The sequence below is a fragment of the Myxine glutinosa genome, chromosome 5, assembly GCF_964187855.1.
Source record: "Myxine glutinosa chromosome 5, kmMyxGlut1.1, whole genome shotgun sequence".
Taxonomy (NCBI): domain Eukaryota; kingdom Metazoa; phylum Chordata; class Myxini; order Myxiniformes; family Myxinidae; genus Myxine; species Myxine glutinosa.
The window spans coordinates 209,490,829-209,509,936 of record NC_136265.1 but is presented as its reverse complement, the minus strand read 5'-3'; the positions used below and the strand labels follow the sequence as shown (position 1 = coordinate 209,509,936).

Below are 19,108 nucleotides of genomic sequence, written 5' to 3'. Positions count from 1 at the left end.
GAGGGCGTGACTCCCGGCCGGATATACGCGGCCCCGCGCCGGACGTGACGTCAGATGCGCCCCGAGCTTGGAAGGACAAGACGCCACCCTCCCGAGCGCTGAGCGACCTCCCCGGCATCTCCACCAAAGTCGCGACCCACGAGCGCTGAGCGACCTCCCCGCATCTGCTGGACACCAACGTACGCGATTCTGTCCCTGAGCCAGGTGCACCTGAGCCATCGACTGCCGCTTTCCTGGCCATCAAACCCCGTGTGAGTCAGCGTTGTCCTGTTTATCTGTGGTCTGTCTAGGGTTAATATAAGGTTGTGTCTAAGTGCCCACCTTCCTATGTTTCCCTCTTGTCCCTGTAATCTAACCTTTTCCGCCTTAATATAACCTCCTCCGGAGGTCTTGAGAACTGAACCCCTGGTGTCGTATTGTGTGATTGTAACCCAGCCGGGTGTCTTCTCTTTCCTATTGAGCCAGCGTAGCGCGATTAGTTAACATTCGGGCACAATCGGGTAACTTGTACGGATACGGCGGCCATCCCGCTCGGCCCACCATACCATCAAAGTCGTATCTGTAACAATATTCTAGTTTTGTATTTTCAATTAATTTTCTGAAATTTGTAGAATTTGTTTTTCACTTGAAAGTTGGAAAATAAATGTGGAAAAAAAATAATCGGATTTAATGCAATTTAATTCCAGGCTATAAGGCAAGTAAAGGTGAAAAATTTGAAAGGGGGTGCAGACTTTCTATAGGCACTGTACGTATAGCAGAAACCGTGGCATAATGATGGGCAATGCGCGAGGAAAGGTTCACACTGATAAGTGCCTAATGTGAGCGTGTGAGTAGGAGAAACACACAGGAAGTGACAGAATGCAGGAATTTGAAGGAAGTGGAAGAAGCAAAGAGAATGATAGATATGTAGGGAGAGTGAAGAACGAGAAAAGATATCAATTGTAATTGGTTAAAAAGAGGGAAAGAGCTTGGGAAGTTTGATTGATTGCTCTGCCAGAAGGCAGGTCATTGGCTGCTGAGGCAGTTTCCTGGCAAGGGTGATATGGATGGTTTGCCATTGCCTCCCCAGCAGTTGTGAATTTGTTCATGGTGCCAGCGATAGCTCGCCTACACTTCGCGAAGGACACCATTGGATATTTAACGTCCACCAAAGAATTCCAGCAGGCGGGACACCTGCTTAACATACGTTTGAGGGACGGCACACACATCGATGATTCACCCTGCCTGCGAAACACCAGGATGGCAGTTTATAGCTGGGATGAAATGTAAACCCAGGCTTAGACAAATGTTAACTGCAACACTTAAACTAATTCCAATAAATAAATAAATAAATAACGCACAGTGAAGACACACAAGTGACGTGTTTACTTACAATAAATGTTTCCAATACATTTCTGGGCCTAGGAAGACCATTCGATGCATTAACCACACTCAGACTGAAAGGCCCTGCCTTAAAACTGTCCAAACTCTAATCTTCTTTATCCTTAAGCTCTGGCACAATATTTTGCCAAATATTTTCAAGTATGTAGTCTAGACTTTAATGAATTTGTTCACTCCTCTTCCTCCACCACTCACCCTCAACACCCCACCTCTCCACTATCCACCTCACCTCCAAGCGTTGGGGTACCTACACTTTTAGAAAGGTGACTCTTCACCCAACAATCCAAATCATTGATGTAAATTATGAATACTAATGGTCCAGTGTACCAATCCCTGAGCCCTGAGGTACCCCACTACTCACGTCCTCCCACTTAAAACCACTCTTTGGTTCCTATCACTAATTCTGTTGGCTACCTGACCAGGCATTCCACAAGCCCTCACCTTGGCTAACAACCTCCAATGTGGTACCTTATGGAATACCTTCTGAAGCTAAACATATACTTCATACAATGCACCTCCCTCATCCACCCAATCAGAAACGACTTCGTAGAGCTCGCTATAAGTTTGTTAAACATGATCTCTCTTTGGTAAATCCATGCTGAATCCATGAGATTAGGGGTATTGTGGGGAGTGAAGGGCGGCAGGAGGGGATGGGGGCCAGGGAGTGAAGGGCGGCAGGAGGGGATGGGGGCCAGGGAGTGAAGGGCGGCAGGAGGGGATGGGGGCCAGGCAGTGAAGGGCGGCAGGAGGGGATGGGGGCCAGGCAGTGAAGGGCGGCAGGAGGGGATGGGGGCCAGGGAGTGAAGGGCGGCAGGAGGGGATGGGGGCCAGGGAGTGAAGGGCGGCAGGAGGGGATGGGGGCCAGGGAGTGAAGGGCGGCAGGAGGGGATGAGGGCCAGGGAGTGAAGGGCGGCAGGAGGGGATGGGGGCCAGGGAGTGAAGGGCGGCAGGAGGGGATGGGGGCCAGGGAGTGAAGGGTGGCAGGAGGGGATGGGGGCCAGGTAGGGAAGGGCGGCAGGAGGGGATGGGGGCCAGGGAGTGAAGGGCGGCAGGAGGGGATGGAGGCCAGGGAGTGAAGGGCGGCAGGAGGGGATGGGGGCCAGGGAGTGAAGGGCGGCAGGAGGGGATGGGGGCCAGGGAGTGAAGGGTGGCAGGAGGGGATGGGGGCCAGGGAGTGAAGGGCGGCAGGAGGGGATGGGGGCCAGGGAGTGAAGGGCGGCAGGAGGGGATGGGGGCCAGGGAGTGAAGGGCGGCAGGAGGGGATGGAGGCCAGGGAGTGAAGGGCGGCAGGAGGGGATGGAGGCCAGGTAGTGAAGGGCGGCAGGAGGGGATGGGGGCCAGGTAGTGAAGGGCGGCAGGAGGGGATGGGGGCCAGGGAGTGAAGGGCGGCAGGAGGGGATGGGGGCCAGGGAGTGAAGGGCGGCAGGAGGGGATGGGGGCCAGGCAGTGAAGGGCGGCAGGAGGGGATGGGGGCCAGGCAGTGAAGGGCGGCAGGAGGGGATGGGGGCCAGGGAGTGAAGGGCGGCAGGAGGGGATGAGGGCCAGGGAGTGAAGGGCGGCAGGAGGGGATGGGGGCCAGGGAGTGAAGGGCGGCAGGAGGGGATGGGGGCCAGGGAGTGAAGGGTGGCAGGAGGGGATGGGGGCCAGGTAGTGAAGGGCGGCAGGAGGGGATGGGGGCCAGGGAGTGAAGGGCGGCAGGAGGGGATGGGGGCCAGGGAGTGAAGGGTGGCAGGAGGGGATGGGGGCCAGGGAGTGAAGGGCGGCAGGAGGGGATGGGGGCCAGGGAGTGAAGGGTGGCAGGAGGGGATGGGGGCCAGGGAGTGAAGGGCGGCAGGAGGGGATGGGGGCCAGGGAGTGAAGGGCGGCAGGAGGGGATGGGGGCCAGGGAGTGAAGGGCGGCAGGAGGGGATGGAGGCCAGGGAGTGAAGGGCGGCAGGAGGGGATGGAGGCCAGGGAGTGAAGGGCGGCAGGAGGGGATGGGGGCCAGGGAGTGAAGGGCGGCAGGAGGGGATGGGGGCCAGGGAGTGAAGGGCGGCAGGAGGGGATGGGGGCCAGGGAGTGAAGGGCGGCAGGAGGGGATGGGGGCCAGGGAGTGAAGGCGAAGGGCAGCGATAGCGTGATTTTGTGCCAGTTCTCTGGCTAAGGTGACATTTTGATAAATAGTCGACATTTGGCCTTCACTCCCTCCCTGGCCCTTTTCTCCCGCCTCTGGAACAAACTCCCCCACTCCCTTCAATCCCACTCCTCCCTCCAGGTCTTTAAAACAGCTGTTCACCACCATCTCTTATCTTCCCCCATCGAAAACCTTGATCTTTTCTACCCCCGGTAATTCACCCTAGAGTCCTTGCAGTGTTCATATGTTTTAATCCTCTCCCACCTCCCCCCAAGTCCTCCCGATGTCCCTGCTCTCAAATGTTGTGTTTGTGTCCTTCCCCCTCTCTTTTGTGTCCTTCCCCCTCTCTCCCCATCTTGTCTACCGCTCCCCTTGTTTTTTGTGTTTTGTGTGTCGGTTTGTCTTTTTGTGTGATTAATGTTAGCTCTTTCACGAGCCTCGATCTTGTATACAATAAAAAAAAAAAAAAAAAAAAAAAATTACTCTGATATTGTTGCTGAATGACACTGACTGGCAAAAACAAATGCAGTTGATTTTTTGTTGTTGTTGTTGTTGTTGTTGTTGTTGTTGTTGTGGGGGTTTCGGCGATTATTATTATTTTTTAAATCTGCAAGATCTAGATATGCCACTCTACTGACTTCCGTATGTCTTTCTCCAAAGTGGCGTTGGGGTGTTTGATCATTTTTATTAATTCCTGGTAGCCTCTCTTGTACCTGTACAAAAACGTTAGCGCGAGATCAGATGCTTAATTAACATTCACACGAGTGTTCATGCCCCATGGCCACTGATTTCCATACAGATCAGTGCCCATGGCGTCACATTCCCTCCGTTTTTTTATAGCGCCGTGATGACGTAACGACGCTGGAAGTGGACGAGCCGGAAGGACGATTCTGGGGCATGACGTCATCCGTTGAAACAACAGCAGCTGTGGAGTCACTCATGGGAGAGATCCTTGTTTAATCAACTGACCTTCCACCTCGTCTCTTCATTCCCGTTATCATTCCCATAAATCCTCCTGTTTCACTCACTTCTGAGTTATTTGCTGTTTCCTCAACGTACCGACCATTTATTATAATATATATATTTTTTCCCTGTTCTGTTCCTTCCTGCTCTGCCCATCTGCCCTTGTACATTCTACCGACGACATTTCCTCTCCGCAAACTTACTCTTCACACCACTCTTGCTACATCCCACCACCCCTCCTGCTCCTGCCATTCCTCCCTCGCCTCCTCCCACAGCTCCTCTCAACGTCTCCTTTCCAATCTCCCCTCTCCTTTGGCCCACCGCCCGTCCACCTTGGCCCGGTAGTCACTCTGGCCTCGTCCTCAGACTCGGACCCCGGGGCCGCGTCTCCGCCGCCGCGGAAGAAGCAGCGCGTCTCGGGAGCCATGAACGGCCGGGACGAGGAGCCCGCGGAGCCCGACGAGGCCACTTCGAGCCCCGTCTGCGGCCTTGCGCAAGGAAAGGCCGCCCGGTCTTTACTCGACGCCGCACCGGGTCGGGTCAAAGGGTCTCCAGAGGCCGGCCCCTCGGGGTCTTCTCATCCCCAGGCGAACGGGGTGGCCGGGGCAGTGGGGTCCGCCGTGCGAGATGGGACACGGGGCCGTCAGCTTTCGCAGGTGGACGAGGACATAGTTCGCCTTGTGGGACAGCACCTGGCCGGGATGGGCCTCAGGTGAGGTGTTCGAAACCCGCGACATCATCCGAAGGCCGCACGTTCACCTTCACCTGAGATTTATTCGTTTGTGTTAAATCGGTGATGGAGACCTGGCCCAGTGACCTCTTAATCACCTAACTGATGTTTGTTATTTATTTACAGTGCATTCAGAAAGTATTCAGACCCCTTCACTTTTTTCACATTTTGTTATGTTGCAGCCTTATGCTAAAATCGTTTAAATTCATTTTTTCCCTCATCAATCTACACTCAATACCCCATAATGACAAAGAGAAAACAGGATTTTAGAAAGTTTTGCAAAATTATTAAAAATCAAAAACTGAAATATCACATTGACATAAGTATTCATACCCTTTGCTATGACACTTTAAATTTAGCTCAGGTGCCTCCCATTTCTCTTGATCATCTTTGAGATGTTTGTATACCTTGATTGGAGTCCACCTGTGGTAAATTCAACCACCTGTGGTAAATAATTCCAACCTGAAGTTTGGAACAACGAGGACTCTTCCTAGAGCTGGCCGCCCGTCCAAACTGAGCAATCGGGGGAGAAGGGCCTTGGTAAGAGAGGTGACCAAGACCCCGATGGTCACTCTGGCTGAGCTCCAGAGATCCTGTGTGGAGATGGGAGAAACATCCAGAAGGACAACCATCACTGCAACACTCCACCAATCTGGGCTTTAATATGGCAGAGTGCCCAGACGGAAACCAAACAGTTCAATCTTGGTTTCATCAGACCACAGAATCTTGTTTCTCACGGTCTGAGAGTCCTTTCGGTGCTTTTTTGCAAACTCCAAGCGGGCTTTCATGTGTCTTTCACTGAGGAGACACTTCCGGACAACCAGGACTCGCTGAGGAGAGTCCTGGTTGTTCCAAACTTCTTCCATTTAAGAATTATGGAGACCACCGCGCTCTTGGGAACTTTCAATGCAGCAGAGATTTTTTTGTAGGCTTCCCCAGATCTGTGCCTCGACACAATCCTGTCTCTTAGCTCTGCAGGCAGTTCCTTCGACCTCATGGCTTGGTTTTTGCTCTGATATGCATTGTCAGCTATGAGACCTTATATTGACAGGTGTGTGCCTTTCCAAATCATGTCCAATCAATTGAATTTACCACAGGTGGACTCCAATCAAGGTGTAGAAACATCTCAAAGATGATCAAGAGAAATGGGAGGCACCTGAACTAAATTTCAAGTGTCATAGCAAAGGGTATGAATACTTATGTGAATGTGATATCTCAGTTTTCTTTTTAATAAATTTGCAAAACTTTCTAAAATCCTGTTTTCTCTTTGTCATTATGGGGTATTGAGTGTAGATTGATGAGGGAAAAAATGAATTTAAACGATTTTAGCACAAGGCTGCAACATAACAAAATGTGAAAAAAGTGAAGGGGTCTGAATACTTTCTGAATGCACTGTATGTTGTGCAATAGATTCCGAATCATTGGCAATACAATGAATGTTTTGGTGAAATAAAGCAGATTATTGCGTCAAAAGCACCTTTGGGCTTCTTGAAAAGCGCTATACAAAATTAATGAATTATTATTATTATTACTAGAGTACAATCTCCTTATGAAGATGTGAAGGTGGTTACTCAGGTGGGACTCTGACTTAGACCATGAATTTATCCCACGGTGGCTTTTCATAAATGCATGTTGATGTACACAGGTACCCTGCTCGAATTCTAAATACTGTGCAAAGGTATTGGCAAACCACCCAGTGTCGGTATTGCCATGAGGCTGCACTGGCAGCACCTTGTCTCCTTGTGTATATATATATATGCTGTATATATTAGATGCTGTATATATATATATATATATATATATATATATATATACAGCCCAGAAAGGCTCATAATGTGCTTCATATATATATATATATATATATATATATATATATATATATATATATATATATAAAATATTTATAATATATATTGTTATGGATTTCCGCCGCCCTTCTTCCCCTTACCAAGGGGAAGATTAATCCCCTTGTTCTTTCTGGGCTTGGCGGAACCTAGACTTGAAACGCCTCTCCCGGGCAAAACAATGTAGGTTTTCGGGAGCAAGTCTCGCTCGTACCTAAATCCCTGCGCCGCCACGGAAGCGAGGAACCAAGCCACGTGTGGTTTGGGTATGCCGAGCGGATTGAGTACCACGTGGTCCGTGCAGTTTAGGTAGTGGAACCCGATTCGAGGGGTTCTATTCGTACTACACTTAGCCAATGAGGAAATCACGGGAACGATCGAATGGAAAACGAAGAACACAGGTTTAATTATTCCCACACGTATGTGCAATGATCGGGACGCAGAGACACAGAACAGCACTTAGTCAGTCTTATCTTATCGTCCAGACTCGGGCCCGTCACACTCACACAGGGAATTGCAGATGGGTTCATGTTCCAGCCAAACTCGTCGACGTGGTCGTCCAGGAACGGCCCCGTCCGGCTCTCCACGGTCCCAGCACGTTCCGCGAAGATGGCAGCAGGCGGTGGAAGGAACCTCGTAGCGCGTCTCCCGGACAAAAGCAGCCGATGAGGTATAACGGAAAGTGCGCGTCTCCTTGCGCGGCTGGCGATTACACAGCCGTTATCACTCGCGTGACTTAATGCACTGTACGTGGCTCGGCCTCCAGCTCAACCAGCGTCACTTTATAATAGCGCGTATTCCGGTTCATGCGCGTCTTTATTTACCCACGTATCTCTCAAAGTTCTTTGAAGCTCTCAACTCCTGCTCGTCAACAATTCCTAATGTGGGTAGTGCTATTTGGCCACAGTACCAGAAGAACCCCAGAATGTCATCACGGGACCGACAGGTAGCTCTTGCCACTGTTGATGTCAAAGTGCACGAGTCTACCATTAGAAAGAGGCTGGACAAATTTGATCTACGTGGGAGGTGTGCCAGGAGGAAACCTTTGCTGTCCAGAAAGAACATCAGGGCAAGACTAAAGTTTGCCATTGAACACCGAGGCAAAGACCAGCACTTATGGATCAATGTGCTCTGACAGATGAGTCAAAGGTAGTGCTATTTGGCCACAGTACCAGAAGACATGTTTGGCGAAAACCAAAGACAGCATTTGACCACAAGAACCTGATACCAACTGTAAAGCATGGTGGTGGAAATATTATGGTTTGGGGCAGCTTTGCTGCATCAGGGCCTGGGCAGCTCACCATCATAGAATCCACTATGAATTCTTCATTGTACCAGAGGGTGCTTGAGGATAATGTGAGGCCATCTGTGGGAAAGTTGAAGCTCAACCGAAGGTGGACCTTGCAACATGACAATGACCCTAAACATTCCAGTAAATCCACCAAGGAATGGCTAAAAAGAAAGAAATGGAGGGGTCTGGAATGGCCAAGTGAAAGCCCGGATCTAAATCCCATCGAGATGTTGTGGGGGGATGTGAAATGAGCTGTGCATGCAAGAAACCCCTCGAACATCGCACAGCTGAAAGAATTCTGCATGGAGGAGTGGGCAAAAATTTCTCCCAGTCGATGTCAGAGACTGGTAGAGAGTTATAAGAAACGCCTACTTGAGGTTGTTTCTTCCAAAGGGGGCAATACTACTTATTCGAGCCCAAGGGTGTACTTACTTTTTCCACATGCGAAATTTGCATTTATGTTTATTTAAATTATACAATGGACTACAAAATGTAAATGTTTCATGATATTTGTTATATTATATCACCTTTATCTTTCAATATTGTTGAAATGAAGATCAAATAGCTGTTTGTTGAAATATGTTGAAAAAGTCAAAACTTTACATGGGGTGTACTTACTTTTCATGTGACTGTACATATTTATATTTCATTGCTGCGTGTTTGTGACCTAAAATGCCTTACAATGAACAATATAGATTACAGTAAAACTCAGTGGACAAGCAAACCTTCAGGATGTGGCACAGCGACCTTGGACATGATCTACGAGGTTCGGTACGAAAATAATGCCTCTAAGTGCTGTTGCGTCCTGATCTATTCTCCATTCTGTGTTCTAGCTCTTCTACGAGGCTTGACTTTGTACACAAAAAAGTAACTTTTCCACATAGTCTCGAGTCAACTACAATGCACTTTTGTGCTGGGCTGATGGGACGCTGCGTGCCGTTCTACGAATGGGACGATGGCGTTCCCATTTTGAACCGTGAATAAACATCCGATTCATTGTATCTCATCAGCGTTAGACCAATGTATGCTAATACCCCACTTGAGCATTGAATGAGATACATCGTGTCCATTGTAAAAATAACTAAACCTGTGTTAGAGCCAATCACTTGATTTTATTCCTGCTATTAATTAAACTGTGGCTTTTACAAACCAATTTTCCTCTTTCTTCAATTCATAATGTGCTTCATGATGAATTTTCATGAACAGCACTATCTGAAAGTTTTTTATTTTTATTTTTATAAAACATTCATCATCTAGATTAATTTGATGGTACAACCTATCAACTGGAGTTGAAAATGTGATAAGTTAATTTATATTAATGTGGGTGCAGATGCAGCACATGCATGAGCCAAATGGCTTCCACCTGTCTATTTCCATCAAGTATGAAATCTGTGAATACCTGATTACAAACTTGTCCCGAGGAGATCGCATGTGCTTGAAAATGAAAGTGTACGCTTGTAAAATATTTGATTGTACTCACATGCATGTCATCTGTCTTTCAAACGAATTTGTACCTTTTGAGTTTGCAGTTAATGCATACGTGTTAAGCTTTTAATTGGTGAGCTTCGTTTGCCCTCTTTTGAGAGAGATAGGGAAATGCTAAAAGTCCAGGTTTCTTTATCTTGTACAATGAAGATTATAGATTGGTAGATCAGCAAAGCATTGGATTTATCAGGATTGTCAATTTCAAAAATGATTTGGTGAAGGGCAATAGGTTTCTTGAAAATAGGATTGATGACCGCTTTTTGCAGGGAAATAGGATTGAGCATCTGGGTGGGACCGGGGATTGAAGTGCGGAGGAGGACACAGGTCTGGGCAAATGCATGGAGGAGGATGGTGGGATTGGTGGTAGACAGAAAATTATCAAGGAAATTTAAAGGGAAGGTTCTGGTATCTTGTGTAATGCTGGCCTACCTTTCTGGTCTGGAGACGTTTGCATTGACAGAGAGACAACAACAGAGGGGGCAGGTCTGCAAGAACAATTGGGTCAGGAGGATTGCAGAAGTGAAGAGGTTGGATAAAAGGAGGATTGATGATCTGAGGGAGGCGTTTGGTGTGCAGATGAGCTTGACAGGAAATTGCTAAATAGCCGGTTAAGGTAGGGCTGAACACTTGTTGTGGATGGGGGAAAAGAATGGCAAAGAAAGCGGATTGGTTGAGGAGGCGAGGTAGTCGGAAAATATGTGGACCGGAGCTCAGATGAGAAGAATGTGTGAGGTGGAGAGTGTTGGCTGAGGACAGGGGGACTGGAGGGGTATCGTGTTCAAGGCAGGGCAGAAGGACTGGTACCATTCGGCCTCCCCTTACAAAGGGAAGAGAGGAAGAAGAAGAAAAACAAAACATTTTTTTCCAGCCTGCGTGTCTGAAAGATGAGGGATGTCCTGGCAGAGGACGTAGGGTCATCAGCAAATATATAAAGAGGATTTTCCAGAGATTTAGAGAGATACATTTGGATTAATGTTGTCATTTTTTTCCTTTTTATTTTCATAGCATCTGACTTTGTGTATCTGTCTGCCCCTCTCATCTTTGTGACTGCAATTTAGCCAAACGGCCGAGCGCTTGATGCAGGAGTCCGGTTGTCGCCTGGAACACCCTGCAGCAACAAAGTTTCGAGCACATGTATTGGATGGCGAGTGGGACAAGGTGAGCCATCCAATCACAACCTCAGCATTTATCCAGAGCTTCACTTTATTTGTTGTTTGCAAAGATTGGTCATGTTTTTTATGATTATTATTTTTGTCCGAATCTAATGATCCGTGTCTGGGCGGCCTTGGTCACATGATCACATTCGTTTGCTTTTCATGTTTTTCACTTTCAGGCTGAAGCGGATTTGAATGAGTTGAAGCCTCTGTTACGTTCGTCCAATGCGATTGTGGTAACTTCGCTGGTCATTACCATTTTGTCAGATTCTGATTATTACGTTCCATGATGTAATAATTTTGGACCCTGGCGAGCACTGCTATCGATGAAATAACTATTTGAAGATCATACGAAAAACAGAATTTCTTGTTTATTACAGTACCTACTTGTGCTGGTGATGAAACGACTGCTGGAGTATGGTGTAAACGCTTAGTTTGGTTATATTTGCATTTGGGGAACCTTTATCGTTTTTGCGTTAACTAATGAATATGTGCTCCCTCCTGGAGCGAGAGGATTTTTTTTCAGAACTTGCATCGTTCCCACACGCAATACCGCACCACCCTCCCACAGGGGTCAGTGTTTGAACCATTTTCACTATTCCATGTGGATAGGCAAAAATTGCAGGTTTTCTCCCCACACTCAGGAGAAGATTTATTTAATGCATCTGACCTGACCCTGGGTACCCAAAGCACGAATGCAAAATTTGGTGGATGTCTGCCAAGCCGTTTTCATTTCCATAAGGAACAGACATGCAGACATTACCTTGTTTTATATAGTAGGATTTTTTGTTATGGCTCTTGCTCTCTTAATTTTGTGGGGCAGGTTTATAAATACTTGAGTATCAAAGCAAGTTTTGGAGTTGAAATTATTGCGTGACAGCGGGGTTGAGACCGCCTTTGGAGCCTGCCCAAGACCAAGTCGCTATCTCAAGGGGAAGAGGGCAATGAACCCACATCGCAAGGTGGAAAACCTCCTCTCCCTCGGTCAGGGGCATGGCATGCATAACCAAGCAATTGAAATGGGCAACTAACCTATTACCTGGGAAATATGTCTCATTACACAATGCCAATGATGTCAAAAATATAAATTTATTAATTTATCACAAAACCTTTACGTTACAGCCTTAACACTTAACAATTATCCTGAGCACATGCACAGAACATGAAGCACATGAGCACATGCACAGAATATTGCAGACTTCACAAAAATATTTCAGGGCAAGCTTGATGTACTCGCACAACATTTGAAATCCAGTGAAGTTACTGAAGTTGCCGCATTATTTCAAGGCCTTGCAGCGTACTTGCAGCAGATGGGGCATGTGGATTGAATAATAAAAAAGAACCCACCTTTAGAGGCCATTTTTCCCCGCAAGCGGGGGTTGGCCTTTTTCGGGGACCGTGGTTGTTGTTGTTTTTTGGTCCCCTTTTTGAAGCAATGTTTTACGGCCGGATGCCCTTCCTGCCGCCAACCCTTTTTGTCGTCTTTTTACGACAAACAGGGAATTACCAGTGAACTGGTACTCAATTTGCCGACCTCGGAAGGATGACAGGCTGAGTCAACCCCCCTGGCGTTAATTCAGCGATCGACCGGGATTCGAACCCAGGATCCTAGGATCCTAAGCTGACACCCTAGCCGCTAGCCCAACACCAGGGTGATCACCAACACCAGTGATTGAATGAAGAATGCATATTGTTAAATCGGGGGATGCATAGAATTAAGACCTTGTTCGGTCAGTACGCATTCGCAAGTGCAGAGAAGATTATAAATGGGGGATATGGGATGTTGTGCTGTTCCAGCATCACTGGGGCTGCTGAGTGAACACGAAGTCTGCGGGTCATGTGTTTCCAAGCTAGATTGCATGGTGGGCCCAAACAAGGCACACAGTCAATCTTGCACCGATCGTCCTATGCTCATTTGACTCCACGTCTGCATTAAACAGACATCTTTGGTTCAGCCGTGGCATACGTGTCCTGGCACTGCAAATGAAGCGATGCTGTGTCGGCCTGACAATGGACCTCTCATTCCGTACACCCCGCACGTTGTTTGTTTTTTACTGCTCCCTGGTTGATCCTCTTTGTCTCCTTTGATCCGTCATTTTCTCACAAACCAAATGAATGCTTATGCCACAAGAATGTTGTTGTCGGACAATCTTTTATTCTTGTAATTACTTTTTTCCACTGTCAAAGGGGAAGAAATTGGTATTGCGTCAATGGCACTTGGCAATTGGCATTTCATAAGGCACTTCATACTCGTGTAACGTCCATTATTATTCTTTACAATTCTGTTCATAAACATGCCTTTGAAAGTTATAATTAAAATGTTTTTAAAAAATAGACTGAAACGTCACATCATTTGTCCGCTTTCATATAGTACTCACTGCTTATAGCTGGGAAACTTAATATGTAAGATTTTTTTTTTTTGTATACAAGATCGAAGCTTGTGTCAGAGCTAACACATTAAACACAAAAAACATAAACGGACACATAAAACATATAATAAAGGGAGTGGGAGAGAGAGGGGAGCACACTAGCACAACAACAGTAGAGAACAGGGACCTCAGTAGATGTGGGGGGGGGGGGGGGGGGGAAGGGGGCTGGGGGGATTGGGGGGGGGAGAGGTAGACGGTATAAAACAAATTGACTCCACTAGGAGTTTCAGGAATGAAGTCTGAGATTGAAAGAAGTGGATTTGGGGTGTATTAACGGGGGTAGAAAAGATCAAGGTTTTGGATGGGGGACAATAGGAGATGGTCATTATGACAGGTAATTATTTCAAGTTTATAAGAGTAGCATGCTTTGGCCTGTTGTTTTTTCACCATCTGAACCTCTGGCATATCCCAACACCAAATTAATTTGCTTGTAATTAATAATGTCTGTCCCACATTTGATCATGTACAAGCTCTGCCATGAGTCTCAGATCAACCAGTCATTCCGTGTACCTTCAACATGGCAAATTCCCCACCATTTCTAGTTTCCTTCCGAATTGGGATGTGGAAGGTTGTTGACATGTGCTTCCATATTCGAGTATTGATGGTTGTGTGGTTCTCAAGATATAGTCTTTCAAAGAATGTTTACTCAAGCACTCCACTCTTCTAATTGTCATATCCCAGCATTGAATTGAGCTTGAGAGAGATGAGACATTTTTGGAAAGTGGGAAGATGCAATTTCATATAAAACCATTGATAACTAGAACGGCACCCAGTAGAGAGCATACCTCCGCCAGGTGAACAGTTTATGTTTTCTATCCCACTGATAGGTCGTATCTGCATCCAGACCTGAACCATAATCGAATCAGCTTGTTATTGTCACCGAACCAATTTATGCACCTAGATTTGTCATAACTCGTCCATAACGTTTTGAGACATCCTGCTGTGTTTCGATTTTGGCCCTATCTCTCAATGGTGAAGAATCACTGAAAAATTAAATAATTCTCATATCCGAATCCATATTCAGATCTTCACCAAAATTGAAGCGATTAGTCCTTGTCACGCACAAAACCTCTCCACCAAGTTTCGTCCAAATCCGTCCACAACTTTTTGAGATATCCTGCTATATGTTGGTTTTAGCCCCATCACTCAATGGTGAAGAATCACTTAAAAGAATTAAATAATTCACATATGCGAATCCATATTCAGATCTTCACCAAAATCTAACCATCTCGTCCTTGTCACATACACTACCTTGCTGACACATTTCGTCCGAATCTGTCCACAACTTTTTGAGATATCCTGCTATATGTTGGTTTTAGCCCCATCACTCAATGGTGAAGAATCACTTAAAAAATTAAATAATTCACATATGCGAATCCATATTCAGATCTTCACCAAAATCTAACCATTTCGTCCTTGTCACATACACTACCTTGCTGACAAATTTCGTCCGAATCTGTCCACAATGTTTTGAGATATCTTATTCACAAACACAGACAGACAGGGATGAAAACATAACCTCCATCCACCTTTGGTGGCGGAGGTAACGACAACGGCACTCGGGAAAGTGCATACCCCCGCCAGACTGAACAGTTTACATTTTGTATTCCGCTGATAGGCCGGATCTGTATCCAGACCTTAACCAAAATCTAATCTCCTTGTTCTTGTCACACACCCAACTAATCCACCAAGGTTTGTCGTAACCCGTCCATAACTATCGTGTTATATATCATTTTTGGTCCCATCTCCCAATGGTAAAGAATGACTCAAAATATTTTTAAAATCTCTTATCTGCATTCGGATCTTCAACAAAATCAAATCAATTCGTCCTTGCCAGACACCAAACCTGTCCACCTAGCTTTGTCTGAATCCGTTCATAACTTTTTGAGATATCCTGCTCACAGACAGATGGGTGAAAACATAACTTCCACCCACCTTTGGTGGTGGAGTTACTGACCTTTGGGTAAATATAACCATTTTTGACCTGACCTAGCTGGACGATTTTTGACCTGACCTAAAACACCCTTGGGCATGATCAATTTTCATGATTTTTCTGACACACAAGCCTATCCATTGACTGTGCCACCCCTGAAAATACAGTGCATTCAGAAAGTATTCAGACCCCTTCACTTTTTTTTTTTTTTTTTTTTTTTTTTTGTATACAAGATCGAGGCTCGTGAAAGAGCGAACATTAATCACACAGAAAGACAAACAGACACATAAAACAAATAACATCGGGAGCGGTAGACAAGATGGGGAGAGAGGGGGAAGGACACAAACACAACATTTGAGAGCAGGGACCGAGAGACATGGAGACATGGAGAGATCTGTGGGAGGGAGAGGGCTTTGGGGGGGAGGCATGTGAAGGGGGGGAGGCATGTGAAGGGGGGGGGGGGTGGGAGAGGTATAAACATATGGACACTGCCAGGATTTCCAGGAAATAAGTTGGAATTTCAAACAAGGTGGATCTGGGGTGAATTAGTGGGGGTAGAAAAGATCAAGGTTATGGATGGGGGAAGATAAGAGATGGTGGTGAACAGCTGTTTTAAAGACCTGGAGGGAGGAGAGGGATTGAAGGGAGTGTGGGAGTTTGTTCCACAGGCGGGAGAAAAGAGGAATGAAAGAGTGAAGGTGAGCAGAGAGCCGAGATTTCGGCAGTTTAACCATCAGAGGGTTGCTGGCAGATCTTGTGCGACCTGTAGGAATATTTGGGGGACAGAGCACAGAGAGAGCTGGGGGAGCAAGGCCGGAGAGGAGTCGGTAGAAGACAGAAAGACCACCTACCTGCCTGCGGTGAGTGAGTGAAAGGCCCTCAGAGATAGCTTCATCGCGGGAGATTCCAATGATTTTGAAAGCTTTGGATTCAACAGCGTGAAGCCGAGCCAGGTGTGAGGCAGGAGCACCAGCCCATAGGGGAGAACAGTATTCCATTGAGCTGCGGATGAAAGCCTTGTATGTGGTGAGGAGCTCAGGTGTGCCGAGGAAGGACTTCGCACGACGGAGGATGCCCAGTCGGCGACTGGCTTTGGAGGCCAGCTTGGAAATGTGGTTTTCCCAAGAAAGATCATGGCAGATAGTGAGACCCAAAAGCTTGAGTGACAGAACTTCTTGGAGAGGATTGTTGAGAAAGTAGATGGGAGGGTTGTCCAGTCGATCTTTTCGGAGAGACATAGTAAGAGAGTGAGATTTGGCAGGATTGAAAGACATGTTCCACTTGTTTGACCAGTCTGTGATTTTGTCCAGGTCTTCAGAGAGTGAGGAGGCTGCAGACTGCCGATCTGAGGGAAGAGGAATGGAGCGGCAGAGAGTGGAGTCATCAGCAAAGAGATAGAGAGGATTTTCCAGAGAGTCAGAGAGATCATTGATAAAGACCAGAAAAAGCACAGGGCCCAGCACACTTCCTTGGGGAACTCCAGCCTGAACAGGAAGGGGAGATGAGAGAAATCCATTCAGGGCCACACGTTGTCTACGACCAGAGAGGAAGTCCGCAAGCCATGCATGGAGATTTCCATGGATACCATAGGAGGAGAGTTTGGTGAGCAGAGCTGGGTGCCAGACCGTATCAAAGGCCCTTGATATGTCAAGGGAGACAGCTCTGATTTCCTGTTTGGCATTGAGGACCTCCATCCATTGTTGAGACAGCAGAAGCAGCATGTCCAGAGTAGAGTGACCTGGTCTGAAACCAAATTGATGATCAGAGATCAAGCCATTGGAGAAGAGGAAAGATTTCATATCCGAAGCAATGATGGATTCCATGACTTTGCTGATAATTGGGAGCAGGCTGATTGGTCTGTAGTTGCAAGGATCTGTTTTTGCACCTTTTTTGTGTAAAGCGGTAATGTTAGCTGATTTCCAGGATGCTGGCAGATGACCTTGAGCAAAAGATAGGGTGAAAAGAACAGAGAGAGGGTGAGATAGAGCGGCAGAGCAGGATTTTAGGACCCGTGGGCTGATGCCGTCTGGTCCAGTTGCAGAATCAGAGTCGAGGTTTGACAAAAACTCCTCCACCTTGTCAGGAGAGAAGGACACAGAGTCCAGGAGCAGTTGGGTTCGACTGGGAAAGGTGGGAACAGAGAGAGATGGGTTTGGGACTAAGGATTTCGAGGCGAACACAGAGTTGAGGCATTCGGCTTTGTCACGTGCGATGTCAACTGTGTGTCCATTTGAGGTAAGGGAGGGGATGGAGGGGGAACAAACACCAGAAACGGATTTGACCAGACGCCACCAGGATTTGGAGGAAGGAGACAGGTTTGAGAGTTCATTCTTGAGTGAGGAGAGATAGTGCTTCCTGGCACTCCTGAGGGTAGACACACACTTGTTCCGAGCTTGGTGGAAGGAACTGAGATTTCCTTCAGTTGGATTAGCCTTCCAAGAGGCAAAGGCAAGTTGTTTCAGGGCAACTGCCTCACCACAAGATTCAGTGTACCATGGACGGGAGGAAGGGTAAGACAATTGAAGGCGAGATGGGATAAATCTGTGCATGAGAGAGATCAGTTTGCTTTGGAAGAATTCCCAGGAAGAATTGATGTCAGAGGCAGTGGAGATGGGAGACCAATCCAGACGATTGATGGCTGCTTGAAGACCGTCCCAGTCGGCCTGAGTGAAATGCCAGACTCGTCGACGCTGAGGAGGCTCTCTGAGAATGGCCAGAGAGATGTCCACTTTGACAAGCACATGATCAGAAGAACCGATTGGAGCAGAAGAAGAGCAGCAGACATTAGCAGGGAAGTTTGTCATAATCAAGTCTAGAAGAGAAGATACTCCATTGGCTGAGATCCGGGTCGGGAAATTGACAGATTGTGTCAATCCCAGTGAGTCACAGAAGTCCTTTGCTGAGGTGCCATGACTAGTGAGAGAGGAACCCACACCCAACCAGGTGGCATGATGACAGTTGAAGTCACCACATATGAGGAAGAGAGAGTTGGGATGAGTGGATAGAAGTTGGTCCATGTTGTCAGACATTGAAATGTAGATGGAGTCATCACTGTTTGGGGGACGGTACAGAACACATATGAACAAAAGGTGGGAGCGGAGAGGAAGCCGTAACCAGAGGTACTCCTGCGGGTGAGGAGGAAAGAGAGCAGTGCAAGGAGAGTGAGGAAGAGAGTTTTTGACAAAGATAGCCACCCCACCACCAGGCCGAGGCTCAGGTCTATCATACCGGAGGAGGGAGTAACCAGGAAGAGATATTAAGGAATCAGAGACATCTTGAAGGAGGAAAGTCTCTGTTAAGCAGATCAAGTCTGGATTGTCAGAAGCAACCTGTATGGAGAGATCAGTCAGGTTTGAGCGAAGGCCCCGGATGTTTGAGGTCCATACCGTTAATGAAGAGAGAGGGGGAGCATCGGGTACAGGACAGGGGAGGGGAGGAGTAGGGTAAGATGAAGGATGAGAGGGGGAGGTAGGGAGAGCAGTTGATAGTGTTTCAGATGTTGCAGAAGAGTTCCAAGAAAGGGAAGGATGAGGAGGATGAAAGGTTTGCTGGTGAAGGGATGCGGCACAGTGAGGGGTTGTTTGAGGGGGGGCAGAGGAAAGTAGAAGGTTTGGGGGGGTGGAGGTATGAGATAGAAGGGAGACGAAGTGGGGAGGAGGCAGCTTGGAGGAGGAGGGGGGAGGAGAGAGAATTGGAGAGGAATGGTATGGGGGGAGAATTGAATGGGAGGGATTGGGGGGGAGTTTTGAAGGGGAGGAGTGAGGGGGGAGTTTAGGAGGGGAGGGG

At 47.4% G+C, this 19,108-nt stretch overlaps 1 protein-coding gene across 1 annotated transcript in view; it reads left to right on the top strand.

The window, feature by feature from the left end:
• Positions 1 to 4,363: 4,363 nt before the first annotated feature.
• Positions 4,364 to 19,108, top strand: part of LOC137426446 (WD repeat-containing protein 26) — a gene marked incomplete in the record, with an annotated part of 64,889 nt that continues 50,144 nt past the window's right edge. The window contains 3 exon segments of the mRNA XM_078779424.1: positions 4,364 to 5,168; positions 10,865 to 10,964; positions 11,140 to 11,196. Of these exon segments, the coding sequence (XP_078635550.1) occupies positions 4,882 to 5,168; positions 10,865 to 10,964; positions 11,140 to 11,196 (444 nt within the window).